Source organism: Acipenser ruthenus, chromosome 11 (genome assembly GCF_902713425.1).
Source record: "Acipenser ruthenus chromosome 11, fAciRut3.2 maternal haplotype, whole genome shotgun sequence".
Classification (NCBI taxonomy): Eukaryota; Metazoa; Chordata; class Actinopteri; order Acipenseriformes; family Acipenseridae; genus Acipenser; species Acipenser ruthenus.
In genome coordinates this window covers 28,656,516-28,671,935 of record NC_081199.1, presented here as the reverse complement: position 1 = coordinate 28,671,935, position 15,420 = coordinate 28,656,516, and the positions used below count along the sequence as shown (strand labels likewise).

General features: G+C 37.5%; 1 protein-coding gene across 2 annotated transcripts in view; it reads right to left on the bottom strand.

Moving 5' to 3' along the window:
• Positions 1-3,232: 3,232 nt before the first annotated feature.
• Positions 3,233-15,420, bottom strand: part of LOC117427204 (solute carrier family 40 member 1-like) — a 15,252-nt gene continuing 3,064 nt past the window's right edge. For both annotated transcript variants that reach the window (XM_034045677.3, XM_059033598.1), the window contains 6 exons: positions 11,124-11,283; positions 10,352-10,467; positions 9,425-9,551; positions 8,363-8,608; positions 6,540-7,187; positions 3,233-6,238 (listed from right to left, as the gene is read on the bottom strand). In XM_034045677.3, the coding sequence (XP_033901568.1) occupies positions 5,919-6,238; positions 6,540-7,187; positions 8,363-8,608; positions 9,425-9,551; positions 10,352-10,467; positions 11,124-11,283 (1,617 nt within the window). In that variant the 3' untranslated portion in view covers positions 3,233-5,918. The remainder of the gene's footprint in view (positions 6,239-6,539; positions 7,188-8,362; positions 8,609-9,424; positions 9,552-10,351; positions 10,468-11,123; positions 11,284-15,420) is intronic.

The following is a 15,420-nucleotide window of genomic DNA, read 5'->3' as shown; positions in this document are numbered from 1 at the left end:
AAATAGGAAACCAAAAACGTAGAGAAAGTTTTAAGCCAGTGCCTTCATCATACATACAAAGTAAAAGAAATGTCATCTGTAGCAGCTGGGAGGAAGAACCCAGATATTAGGTTACTGTAGCCTTTTGTTGTGTTCCTTCTAATGCATTCTACTTGCATGTTAGTGCCTGTATATGTTAGTGCCTGTATATGTTTGCTAACATCTAGTTCACCAGGGAGATTAACAAGTGCAATGTTAATATACGGTTCTCTTTACCCCTGCAATTCTTGTTTTCAATTTGGAAAGCAATGCATTAGAATATTCAAACAACAGGTGTTAGGAGAAAGATTTTTAACTATTAAACTGTTTTACAGGTTTACAGTATAACTTGTTTTCACTGTTGATTCAGCAAAAATCAAATGCATACAGTATATGTCTTACAAGAAAAACAATATGTTAAAATGCTGATTCCATTGCATATTGCAAGACTATGAACATTTAGGAAGACACATCTGTTGTTGGTTACGATGTTAGTGTTTTAGAAATAAAATCTTTTGAAAATAATCTCAAAACTGTTAAATTGACTTAAAAAAAACACACACACACACTTTTGTCTAGTGTTGATATTCATATAAATGAATGACTATTGTGTTACTAATTAAACCCATTTGCTGTTCAGCATTTAAATATTGATATTAAATATTTAAATCCCTTTTTGATACAATCGGTTTTCTGCAGTATTGCTACTGTTTTAAAACGTTGGTTTTACTGGTTTTATACATGGGATATAACTCCTAGAGGACATTAACCTGATTATAAAAAATAAAGGACCTTACTGGTTTCCTTTCACAAACCCTGATAAGCACTTTTCGTTGACTACCTATGTTTAGATAATACAAAACCAGCTGTAAAAACCAGCCATATATGTTTTAACACTAGTCTCATTCAAAATAAATACATCTGCTGTTTTTATCCACCAAGCACATTTCCAGTCTTAAACATACTGCAGTGAGAAATGTGTTTATAACAATCACAAGACCTTCACATTACTGGATCCAGACATATAAGTCAAAGAAATGCTGAGTCACTGTGAGTTCCAAGACCACAGAAATTTAATCTCAACACAGCTGCTGCATATTTCATAAACGAAAGGGCTGGTGCAAGTACACTGATAATCTAATGTACAAAAATATATCTTTTTAACCTATTTCCATTACCACAGCAGAAGTTTAAAATATGCTGAGTCTCTTACTTAGCAATTGTGTCAACTACAGTACAGGTTGATATTGACTCCTAACTTCATAGTAAGAATATTGGTATGATTTGAATTGACATTATTCAATCAGAGCTGCATAATCTTAATCTTTATCATCAAGGGAAACTTTGGTATCTACTAAGAGAGTAGACTGAAAATAGAAACTACCAATATAAGATTTAAAGCATTTTGCACAGGCATGGAATATGAGCACAACATGGCCATATTGTATGTATATTGACTATGTATTAACATTTAACTGAACTTCAATAAATGGATAATTTCACATTACTTGAAAAAATATTTTAATGTGCTCTACTGTCTCATTTGTCATTTGTCAAGCAAATTGCGAAATCCCTATTGCTAATAGGTAAGAAAATAACATGCCTCTTATTGCAGGTCCTCTCCTGTTTCTGAGATGCAACTGTAGCTTTATTGATTCTGTGGTGCCACCCATGTATCTGGTCAGAGGCCATTGTCTGTTTTATAATAACCCTCCTATTTTTTTTGTTAAATTGTGGTTAGATTATTGAAACTACACACAAGGAGATGTCTACAAATAATCACTGAATTGCTTAATTCAACCAGGTAAAATCCATTGAGAACAAGTTGTCATTCATAAGATGGAGACTTGACCAGAGGATCCACCTTGATGGAAATCCCAGTCTAGGAGCAAGGTGTGTGTGGGTTCTCTACTGGCAAATTGAGCACAGGCCGGTTGATCGAGTCATGATACCATTTCACTGTTTGGTTTGTAACTATAGCTTCTAACTTTTTGTTGTTGAAATGTGAAGTTGTCAGTGAAGTGTCTTTTTGAGTTGTGACTGATTCATCCAATGATGGAGTAGTTTCTTTTGGTTTTACTTCTTATGCTTGAGTGTTAGATAAAGTTAAAGTCTTATTGTATTACTTGTATTGTAACACTTGAAATGTATTTGCTTACGATTGTAAGTCGCCCTGGATAAGGGCGTCTGCTAAGAAATAAATAATAATAATAATAATAATAATAATAATAATAATAATAATAATAATAATAATAATAATAATAATAATAATAGTTTAACACAGGAAAAACAGCATTAAATAGAAAACACAATAGATTTGTCTTCTGATACTGTAAAACACAGCAGCAAAGCATTTATGACCACAGCTCTGTGACAGGACAATTTTACAGTTTGCTGTTTTTTAAATGCAGTTTTAAAAAGCCTTGTGCTTTTAACTCCTGCTTTCCTATGGTCTGTCACAATGACCACACTTGAGGGTTGGTAAAACTAGCAGTGAAAACAGGGTTTTGGATTAGTTTGCAACAAAATAACTAAAAAAAAAAAGAAGTATGAACACCGTATCATAATACACCTTTCAGCAGGTTTAGTTAGGTTTTTAGGTTATTATTATTATTTGTTTATTTAGTAGACGCCTTTATCCAAGGCAACTTACAGAGACTAGAGTGTGTGAACTATACATCAGCTGCAGAGTCACTTACAACTACGTCTCACCCAAAAGACAGAGCACAAGGAGGTTAAGTGACTTGCTCAGGGTTACACAATGAGTCAGTGGCTGAGGTGAGATTTGAACCGGGGACCTCCTGGTTACAAGCCCTTTTCTTTAACCACCAGACCACACAGCCTCCTAGGTGGCTGCATTAACTTCATATGGCAACCTCTAACAAGGTTTATAGTGTTACTCAAATACTCCAACTCAGCAGAATGTAAACTTATTGGCTAAAACTACTTCAGCAAATATATCCACCGAAACCCAGGAAACCCGGTCTTGCATAACATACTCCTGGTCTGTCACCAGAATCATAAGGTTCATGGCTGGGGTGGTAGGTAGACTGACTGGACACAATGCCTTCTGTAAATAATCTTACTCATTGCCTGCCCTTAACATGGCCTCTCCTTCCAGAAGAATAATTCTTTTGAACAGCTGGAGAGATGCTGGTACAGATTCTTTGCAGCCGTAAAAAAAAAAAAAAAGGAAAAAAGACAGAACTGTAGGTGTGTTTATATCTTTGTTTTATTGCAAACAATTCATGCATTACAAACGAAAGCAGAATGTTCAATTTTCTCCTCTAATACAGCTACAGAGTGTTTCATTTGTGTACAATCCATTGTACACATATTTCAAATGACAGTAAAAAGTGTAAAAATCTAATGCATAGACATTGTTTTGCTATACTAAGACACCATTTCTTTACATTCTCAAGTAAAAAAAATATTCTAATGGTAGTTGCAAGTTACCTGTTGCTGGTTTATTTGTTGATGTTGCATACATTTTACATTCATTTATAAAAGTATACCATGCAATCATTAGTATTGCGGTATGGTTTTCATCAAAGATAAACATTTTATCTTTTTTGTAGGGATCTGTTCTTTTTTTAAACCTTTTTTTTTTAAAAACATTTAGGCAACAGTACAATATAACAATCTGAAACCTGTCTGAGAATTAAAAAAAATAAAGAGTGTACTACATACTTTTGTAATATTACTGCACATTTTTGTTGCAGGCTACAAAGCTAGCCTTTTTATTGCACTGGGAATTTTAATCTACAACACCTAAAAAAACTGAGCTGTACCACTTTTTTTGGGGGGTATTTTTTAAAACATATTTATACTGTTAGGTTGTGTGTTTCAAATGCATGTCTTTCTGACATTGAACCAACATCTAGACAGGTAGAAAAACATGGACATTTTTGCAATTTCACATCCTGAGGAAAAAGCTTATTTTAAGACGTTGCTCTTGGATATGATCTACCTGTGCCAAATATTTTTCTTTCAAACCCTCTCCGTCAAGAACCCCCTGGCTCAGCACATTTTTCAGAAACCAGGTAGTTACTAATCCAACATAAACTCATTACTCAGACCACATAGACTGAGATGGAAAAAAAATCTACCCACCATTTCAGTCAAAAAGGGGCTTCACTGTTCTAGCCACATGGAAGAGACGTGATTTCAGTCCAGTCTCAGTGGTTTTATAATAGAACCTGACATACACTACTTGGTATAAAATAAACACAAGAATCTGTGTTTATGTAAGAATGAATATTCTATCTTTAAGGTCATGTAGAAAAAAAATGATGGTTAAATCATTTTTTTTTTTAAATGTTCAGAGACCACTTGGGTCTATTACATGCTGGTACAATTTAGTATGTATGAAAACTGCTTTCAAGTGGGGAATAAATGAACAATCTTGTACAACCATGTCCTTTCAAAACACTTCAATAGAATGAGCAGCAGGTTTGACGTGAACAATTGTTGGGCACAGCAAATATGTTTCGTAAGTAATCCCAAATTTGTAATGGCTAACATTTGATGGGACAAAAATAGAGAGAAAAAAACCATTAAAATCAGAAGATACTGCACCTTTAAAAGTGCCTTTATGCCTACATATTTACAATGTAATAAATCTAAAAGTGCATCTGCAATGGAATCAAGAAAACTAATTTTACAGCTTTAAATTATACCGCTGTCTAAATACATTTTCACATTATTCTTTACTGCTTGTATGTCATGGTTTGGATGTTGATCTTTTTTACAGTCTGTTGCCTAACAACGCAGCACAAAACACAGAATATTACAAATCGGTACAAAAACTGATGCGTTATCTCATTTTGCTTCACTTCTTTAATCTTTGCCTTAAAAAAACCTCTAAAATCCCACTCTGGTATAATATTGATGGCCTATACAGCAAGTAGGTTAATTACATAGTAGCGCCCATACAGCAAATATTATACTGGGTATTAGTTTAGGACCTATAGAGCTGTACAATTAAAAGTAATTTAAAGAGACTGTATCCCAAGTCTTTAAATAAGCACTATGCAAAACATATATACTGGAAGATATATATAAAAACAATCAGGGTGTTTCTTTTAGCTTTAAAAAAAAAACCTATATGTTATCTTTGAACATTTCTAAAATGCTGTACACTATTCAGTTTCTCTAATTTGTAAACTGAAGTACTAAATGACATTCTATGTAGCTGACTATTTGTTTTAAATACACCTGGTTAGTAAAAAGCTCTTTCAAGTCAAAAGCAGGGTCAAAATTTAGAAAGTATATGAATCACACATTTTATTTTTTTATTTATTTTCAAATTGTAGAAAGCCTCACTCTCCCCCATTGGAGATGAGACTCCCCTGCAGGTCTGGAACACTAAATGACCCCTCTTGGGTTGTGTCCGTGGGTTTATTCATGGAGCTCACCAACAGTTTGGGAAAACTATTAGACGGCTTTTGCAATAAAGTGACTTAAACTGTCCTTGCTTGAGGATTGACAGGCCTTAAATAGAAGGCTTGGCCTCTACACTGATTCCATGGAGTTCCCTTATCAGCCAACTCACCTCTTGCTGCTTGTGTCAAACTATTCCACTTGTACTAAAGTTGTATTACTGCTTCCCAGTTCACACCTTGCAAGAGCCCCTTGCCATGTACAAATGCATCTTTGAATACTCTGTATTCTATTAACAGTAAGACACATCTTGTACATACCTACAACTGATCACCTTACCTTTTTACTCTGATGACTATAATGCCAGTTGTGCTATTTTTTGCTTTAAAACTATGTTATGCAATGCTGTCACTAAAAGCAAATCACCATGCAATGCTATGTTATCAGCCCCGTAAACAAATGCAGATATTGGTACATTTTAGATAAAGCTGTATCAGGGATACTGTCTCTTTAAAAACTTATACCTTGTCAGACTCAGGAGGTGAGAGGTTGTCAATCTCATTTTTAGGGTCAGATGAGAAGCAGAGAAAGAGACGGCTTCTTAAGGTTTTATAGGCATATCTGAAATACATCATGTGCCCCATGACGACAAAGGAGACTGAGATGATCACCAGCAGGCCGAATGCCTCTGGGTTAGGTGCAAGAATCACCATGATATAGTGCAGAAGGTCGAGAAGATAATTCATGGAGTTCTGGACACCGTTTATGACACCTCTCTCAGACTCGATCACATTTTCTTGGATTAGCTGGGTCACAGTTAAATCGAAGGACCAAAGGCCTAAAAAAAAAAAAAGACAAAATCAAACATAAAATTCCAGTCACACACTAATATTGCAGAACCTTTGGACAATTGTACATGTGTACTTGACTATAAAAGAAAAGCATCAAAGGTCATCAATGCCTTGTTTATATGAACACTTCACGTCTTACATGACTTCTCTGAACGTCATTCTGTCACATAACTCCTGAAACTAGAACCATGTCCTCACTGTCCAATGGCACCAGTAAGATAACCACAATGCTTTTCAGCTTGCTTCACACCATTAAACAATCATATAAATCATGTTCTAGATGCTTACCAACTCTAGCAGCAATGACCCCAGCAAACAGGAAGCTCACAGACAGGTAAGATACAACTTGAGGCTTCATCTCCTCAATCTCGGAAGCAGATGTGGACCCGTTGATAAAGCTGTGTGTTTGAGTAATGAGGGAATTCTCTGTCGTAGGGTTAGCTTCAGGCAAGGAACTGTCTCCCATGAAGTGGCTTGTGATATCTTGAAAGGGCGACACAGTCAGATCCAAAGGACTTCCAGGCATGAAAACAGAGACCACGCACAACGCCAAGCAGGAGATCTGAGCAACCCCAGAGATGAACCCTGTGCGGACCAGGCCACATCTCTTCCGAATCCAGGTGAAGGCCATGGTTCCCAGGATTCCGGTGATGGCGGAGGCTCCCATCAACAAGCTCAGAATGGATCCGTTTAGGCCCTGGGTGTATGCAAATCCTGTGGTGATGCAATCGAACCCCAACACAGTCATATACAGGAAGGCAAGGCTCATGCCAGCAAAGAAGATAGGCTGATTGTAGTAAGCCACCCATCCATCTCGTAATGTGCGGAATGGCTGAGTGATATTGTAGCAGCATCCATTCTTCTCCACAGAGCTTGCTTCAGCAACTCCGCTCATCAGTTCAGAGTTTTCAGATGGTTTCTGAACAGCTTCAAGCTCTGCAGACAAAAAGAGAATTATAACATTTTTGCAAAAATATATATTTTTTGTTGCAAAAAATATATTTTTTAACACAAAAAAAATCATGCTGCTGAATTGAAAGAATTGAAAAAAGCAGGCAGGGAAATGCCAGCAATAATTGCAATTGTTAAAAACATGCTTTCAAAAGTTCTTAACAAATTGATGCAATTGTGTCGCAATTGCCCGCAGCTTTCGTACATCTCATTACAATATTTTTGTTCCCTCATTTGTACTCCACCCTGTTTTTGTGAATTTCTGCATGAACGCCCAGAATTACATATTCATTTAAGGCTAAAGCGCAAATAAGAACTGCGACTGCAAAGCATTCGTTAAAATGATTCTAACAACGTTACATTTTTTCTTGTTTTTTTTTTTTTTTTTTTAAATTTACTCGTCGCCAGTGATTTTCACCCTGGTTTTCTCCCCAATTTGGAATGCCCAATTATTATTTTTATCCCAGTTCACCGCTGCAACTCCCACACCGATTCGGGAAACGGCGGCAGACACACGCGTCCTCCGAAATGTGTCCTGCCAAGCCGTCTTTTTTTGCGCTGCAGGTCTACAGCGAAGCTACCAGACCCGTAGTGCCAGAGGACAACACAGATCTGAGTGGCTTCTACAGCAGACCCGCAGGTGCCCTATCGGCCACAGGAGTCGCTGGTGCACGGTGAACCGAGGATTACCCTGCCGACCTGAACCCTTCCCACCCAGGCGCCGCTCGACCAATTGTGCACCACCCCTTGGGAACTCCTGGCCACGATCGACGATGGCATTACCTGGACTTGAACCAGCGATCTCCAGGCTATAGGGCGCATATTGCACTCCACATATTACACTTACTGGATGCGCCACTCGGGAGCCCCGCGTCGCATATTAGTACATTTCACGCTACACCTCCGACTGGTTTGCATGTGGTTTCCAACGATTGCGACAGACGCAATGCTTTAGTACATCTACCCCTTACTAGTTTGTATTCTACAGAATAGCTTCATGTCTTTTGTCTTAATTTAAGTGGCCCTGTGGCCACTTGTACAACCACTGTACAACTCTGCACGATCGGCAGGCATCCCTAAGAGAGCACTGCATGGCAGGTGGCATTCAAATGTATAAGCAGCACTTGAAGATTTGTGATCCAGTAACATGGCGTGAATACCTTTCTGAATATTGAGCTGTTTTAACTCTTGCTCATCTTCCTTCTGGCTTGTCTTGATGGCTAGTGCTGGTGTCATCTGATAAACCTTCCAGAGGAGGAAGTACTCCAGGCACATGGAGCACAGGTTCCAGCCCACGATGAACCCGCAACCGGCCATGGAGGAGGTGAAGGTTATGATCTGTCCCACTGCCAGGGGAGCCAGAATGTTTGTCAGCTGATCGATTCTTCTCACTGTGGCATTCATGTCTGTTTTGGAAAAAAAAAAATCAACTTATTTTAGAAAAAGGAAACATTTCATATAGAACTCACAACACCAACAAATAAATGAAATAGTGTATAATGGATATATTCGTATTACTTGAATAGCCTGCCAAATTCTACTTGTGACCTGCTATAGGGGACCTCAAACTGCAGAAAACACATCCTTTTACCATAAAACTAAAATTGCAAAAAAATCATTAACATTGCTCATGCAAAATTGATTTTAAAATACCAGTGACACAGTTAAAAAATATCTTCCTGTAATTACTATGTTTTTATAATATGTAGCCATCAATATACACATGACCTGAATGGGGTTTAAAATGGCAGGAGTGTAATTCTCATTTCTCACACTCAAGTCAACAAGCAGAACACAAATGTCTGAATCAGCAGTAAAAGCTAGGGGAGAGGTTACAGTTTTAACCCTTTAGACAATGTACTTTTTTTCCTTTCTATGTGTATGGATATCCTTAAATTGCGGTTATTATTGTGTTTACATACATAAGAAAACTGGGGTATGGTCTGGGGTACAACATGTGATATTATTCACATAGTTCCATAAATAAAGGTTGCAAAGTACACTCACGTAATTATAAACCTTAACAAACTAGAAAGCATAATATAAGCAATACAGCGGTTAAATAAATTTCAGAAAACAAAAAAAAAACAGACTTCCTTTCAAGAAACTGCTTCTCATAACGCCTGGTACAAGGACAGAGACTGTAAACTTGCTGACTCTGTGTAAGAAGTTGAACCAGGTCTGGTTAGGCTACTGCATGAATATAAATGAAGACAGCATACCTGCCAGCCTGCTTCTGTCTTCCCCTGCCACCACCACAATCCAATCTCTTTGAATGGTGATGGCTGTTGCAGTGCTGGCCAAGTTTGCAACGTTTGCAATGGAGATGACCAAGATGTAGCAGAGCGTCTGTAAAAAAGAAACAAAACAAAAAACTTAACAATTTTTTTTTTTTTTTAATGCTATAGCAATATTAAAAGACAAATAGGGATAGCACGGCAGGAGAACCTCATTCACAGCAGACATGAGCAAACATGTTCTTTTTCAGAGGCCAGACAAGTTGCTGGAGTTCATTTTCCCCCCAGACTGATTTCCAATCTTTTTATGGTGATCTGTGCCTACAGCAGCGCAGTGCCCCCCAGAAGAAAACAAACTATTCGCTGAGACAGCAAAAGACTGCAATGTTTACCTAACATGTTTTACTTAAGCACTTATTAGGTAACATATATTGCTAGATTAAGATAAAGTAAACATATGCTATATATGCGACTGTTTATTTGATCTAGGTCAACCTATAGGACCTACATTTCCCATTAAAAGAAAAGGTGATAAAAGTTGACCTCCTTTCTGCACTAAACAAAAATGTGCTGGCAGTGCATATTTGTGGACCTGATAGCAGGGCTCTGATAGCTCTGCTTCCAGGCATAGATAGGTATGTGACTGTTTATTTTAAGCTGAGCAAACTTTGGCTTTCGTTTACTTGTTGCATTCAGCTTTTTTAAAAACACTTAAACTGTAGGCTCTAAAACTTAAGAGTTGCTCACAACTCACTTTATTACAAATCAGAAAGACATGACATGTGACTGTAACAGTGACATTTGTGTTTTCACTCTATCTTTAGAGTAGATAGAGTGAAATAAGTAATGTTTCCTTGTTCTTTGAAAACTTAAACATATAATGGATCAAAGAAAAACAATTCTAACACTTACAAGAAGCCACCCATTGAAGAGAGACGAAAGCTGGACTTTACACAGGAAAATCACCATCAGGAGGATGCCACACAAAATGACAGCTGAGTTCTGGACAATCAGTGACGTCTGAGCAACTGTTGAGGATTGAAAAGCAAACAAATCCATTAGAAAATAGCTCTAATGCTAACTAGTTCACTGTACAATTAGAAAAACATATCTAAGAATGTGTAAAACCATAACTAACAGCCAAGTGTGCCGCTAGCTTACTCTTTTCAAATTGTGTGGACTAACCTAAAGAGTTTAGAACAGTGCCTTGATCAATGAATTGTTTCAAAATGAACGCCTATAAAACTGACTGTGCTATGAAATCACTGCATGCTGTATTAGTTAAAGTATGTACAATATACTGTAGCAGGACTAGATCTTTTCCAAACAGTCCCAATGAAGGCTGTATAGTTGCATTCAGGTACCGAAGGGTTAAAAGTCTTTCACAACCTAAATAAGAACCAGATGAAAACTGCATCAATTTTTTAGCATAACAATTACCCTTCTGGCATAAAATGTAGGCTAGTCATCCAATTTCACTGAAATAAACATTCTAATACATCCGCTGGCTTTCTTAAACAAAAAACAACAAAAAAGAAAAATTCTCAAGGGTCTTGAGTAATGTACTGCACGATGAAGGTTTATTGTTATGCAGTGGAGTTTGAGCCCTGGCCTATAAGAATAGCATAAAACATATGGTATGGTGCTGGCATTCATGTTTTATGTAGCTGTTGCTAAGACACACCTTTTAGCCTGGCGTTCTTGTCCACCCAGTCTCCTATGATGGCTCCCAGCAGCAGAACTGACCCTGCGACCACAAGCCCATAGACAGCAGTCAGGAGGAGACTGTTGCCATAGAGTTCAACCAGGAACACCGCCACTGCAAAGTGCCACATTCTGTCCCCCTATGGGAAAAAAGTACAGTATACTTTTCAGAAATGAGTAACACATCCCAAGAGAACATACTGTAGATTTTGACAGCACCAGTCACTAGTTAATGTACCCTTCAAGGGCTACGGCAAGTACATTTGTCTGTTTTGAACTGTTTTGTCTAGGCTACTACCAGGTTGGTTGTTTAAATATTAAAAAAAATATTATAATTACTGGGCACGAAGTCGGTGAAAGGGTTAATTATACCAAGGAAGAACTTAAGCACCTATGAACTAAACAAGAGTCAGGCTATCAGCTGTATTTGTGGTTAAGTTGGAAATGTTTACTGCATTTAAGGGCACCGTATAGTGTGTCAATTTTACCCATAAAGCTTTGCTTTGCTTTGCTTTCAATACAAAGCCATGTAGACTTTGATGTAGGTATTTGATGACTGGGTTTGTTCATTCAGTTTAAACAGTAGTTTGTCTCTGACAGTTTGGACACACATCTGTTTGATACCAAAAACAAGCAAAAAAAATCTGACACGCGGTCACATTAAATGGCATTTGTACTGTATCTGATGAATATTGACCCATTAATTTTGCCTTCATTTCCTGTCTGAATGGACATAGTGGGTGAAACAAAATAAAGATTTGTCTGTTACAGCTCTGGCATGCAGAAGAAGATGAATCTGACATTGGCAATCAATACAGCTACCGGTATTTTAATGTACAGAGGAGCTTAGTCCAGCACTCTAAAAAATCCTGTCATTACTTGAAATCTCATGGTCAAATACAGTTAATGTAACAAGTAAAACAAGTTTGTGTCATCTCTGCGCTTTTTTGGGCTTAACTCATTGGAAAAACTAATCAAACATGGAGACTGTACTAAACTGCTTTGTCAAACAATACATTTTAAATGTGTGTGACTGTGCTTTATTCTAATGCAGCAATAAACAGGATCATTTTCAACAAATGCCAACAAAAATAACTGCAAGTGTGCTATCTGTACTTTCAGGCTAAAAACAACATTTAAAAGGAATGAGGTTAAAAGCTATCACACATGATCCCTGCTCTTGTATTCCTTTCAGAGTTTATGCAAATCAATTTCATACCTGGAGAAGTACAGTGGTATATAGCAGTGCCGTGTGTGTCCCAACCTGCCATAACTGGATCTTACCATCAAAACAAGATTCAGGAATAAAATACCATTGAAAAAGTTCCAGTTACATGACTAGCATTGCAGATACAAGAAAAGGTGAGAAAAATAATCTACATTACTATGTGATTTTGGAATAACAAGATTACTTTGCATTGTAAAAAAAAAAATTCAGATACAGCCATTTCTAATCTGTTCCATTTTCACTCCCCTGACTAAAAATGTCATCTGCTACAAGGTGTTGGAATGTCATAGTGTGGTATATTAGGATCAGCTTGCTCAGAGGTGATGGACAAATTAAAACCCTAGGGCCTCAACTGGATTTTGAACGTGTGAATAGCATGGCAGATGCAGTTATACTACTAAGATGACAAACACATATATACAGTTGCAGTCAAAAGTCTATATACCCCAATGGAAATGTATAATTTCTACAAATTTATCGAAAACAAAGAATTATAGGAACAATCTTTTGTAGCAAAAGTTTTGCTATCATGGATGAGGAAAAAAAGTTACAAGAAATACAGTGCCGTGAAAAAGTATTTGCCACCTGTCTGATTTTCTGCATTTTTGCATAATTTTGACACTGAATGTTATCAGATCTTCAACCAAAACCTAATATTAGATAAAAAGGGACCCTGAGTGAACAAATAACAAAAAAATTTGATACATTGTTATTTATTTCTTAGCAGACGCCCTTATCCAGGGCAACTTACAATTGTTTCACAGATATCACATTATTTTTTACATACAATTACCCATTTATACAGTTGGGTTTTTACTGGAGCTATCTAGGTAAAGTACCTTGCTCAAGGGTACAGCAGCAGTGTCCCCCATTGGGGACTGAACCCAAGACCCTCCGGTCAAGAGTCCAGAGCCCTAACCACTACTCCACACTACTCCACACTGCTGCCCATATTTTGTTTATTTATTAAAGAAATTTATGCAACACCCAATGCCCCTGTGTGAAAAAGTAAATCGCCTCAATAACTGGTTACGCCACCTTTAGCAGCAACAACTGCAAACGCTTCCTGTAGATATTGATTAGTCTCTCAAAGCACTGTGGAGGAATTTTGGCCCATTCCTCCATGCAGAACTGCTTCAACTCAGTGACATTTGTGGGTTTTCGAGCATGAACTGCTCGTTTCAGGTCCTGCCACAACATCTCAGTGGGGTTTAGGTCTGGACTTTGACTAGGCCATTCCAAAACTTTACATTTCTTGTTCTTCAACCATTCTGATGTAGACTTGCTTGTGTGTTTCAGATAATTGTCTTGCTGCATGACCCAGCTGCACTTCAGCTTCAGCTAATGGACAGATGGCCTGACATTCTCCTTTAGAATTGTCTGATACAGAGCAGAATTCATGGTTCCTTCAATGATGGCAAGGCGTCCAGGTCCTGATGCAGCAAAGCATCCCCAAACCATGACACTACCACCACCATGCTTGACTGTTGGTATGAGGTTCTTACTGTGGAATGCAGTGTTTGGTTTTCGCCAGACATAACTGGGCCCATGTCGGCCAAAAAGTTCCACTTTTGACTCATCTGTCCATAGAACATTGTTCCAGAACTCTTGAGGATCGTCCAGGTGCTTTTTGGCAAACTTGAGACGAGCATTCATGTTCTTCTTAGTGAGCAATGGTTTCCGCCTTGCTACTCTGCCAAGAATCCCATTTTTGCCCAGTGTCTTTCTGATGGTAGAGTCATGAACACTGACCTTAGCTGAGGCGAGAGAGGCCTGCAGATCCCTGGATGTTGTTCTAGGGTTCTTTGTGACTTCCTGGACGATTTTATGCCTTGCTCTTGAAGAGATTTTGGTAGGACAGCCACTCCTGGGAAGATTCACTACTGTCCCAAACTTTCTCCATTTGGACAATATGGCTCTGACTGTGGTTCGGTGGAGCCCCAGAGCCTTAGCAATGGCTTTGTAACCCTTTCCAGACTGATAGGCATCAACAACTTTTTTTCCCGGAGGTCTTCAGGAATTTCTTTTGTTCGTGGCATGATGTGCCTCTAGAACATGTGTGCTGACAACTTCACTCTGATGATAAGGGCCAAAGTTAGTCAGATTTATATTGGGCAGGGCTGGCCCAAATCAGGCCTGGTTGTTAACCAAAGTACTCAAACAGCTGACCTTAATTATCCCTTTAATGAGTTAACTAGGGGGGCAATAACTTTTTCACACCTGAAGATTGCATGTTTGATTACCTTGCACACCATACAAATGAAAGAAGCACCAAACTTTGGTGTCATTTTTTCTCTGACTCCCTCTATATACTACTACAACCCACAAAAAAATCTGACCAAATATAATGTGAAAAATGTGCAAAAATGCAGAAAATCAGACATGGGGCAAATACTTTTTCACGGCACTGTATATGTCTACAATTATTTATTTCAGCAATTCTTTTGCAAAACTCCAAAAATGCTATTTCAAAAGTACTCATACCCTTTGATGCTATGATAGTATTGTCTACAAGGTGCTAGAAATTTCATTATGATAATGCAAAACCTAATTCTAGAAAAGTCTAGAAAATGTTTGTAGGTGAACATTCTTAAGAGAGAATAAAAGGGTTAGGCATAGTACTTATTGTCATTACCAATAAGTCAATATGGGAAAAAGTAAAGAGCTATCTGAAGACCTTAGGCAGACAATTATTCATTGTCATAAAGCTGGAGAAGGACACAAGAAGAGCTTGTTATTTGCTATTTTTTTCTCTTTGTGATTTTGACATTTTACCTCTTTGAATGTTCTCTTGCTGTTATAGTACAGCAATATATATATATATATATATATATATATATATATATATATATATATATATATATATATATATATATATTTTGTAAGATAGCGGGTTGTGAGAGACAGCAGGGAGGGGGTTAAAACCTCCCTGCGAGAGAATGCACCTTTTTGTATTGTGTTGCTTTTTCAGTTTTGTTAATTGTTTGATTTGTATTGCTTTATTGTTTCATTTAATTTGTTAATTGTTTAGTTTAATTGTTTTATTATT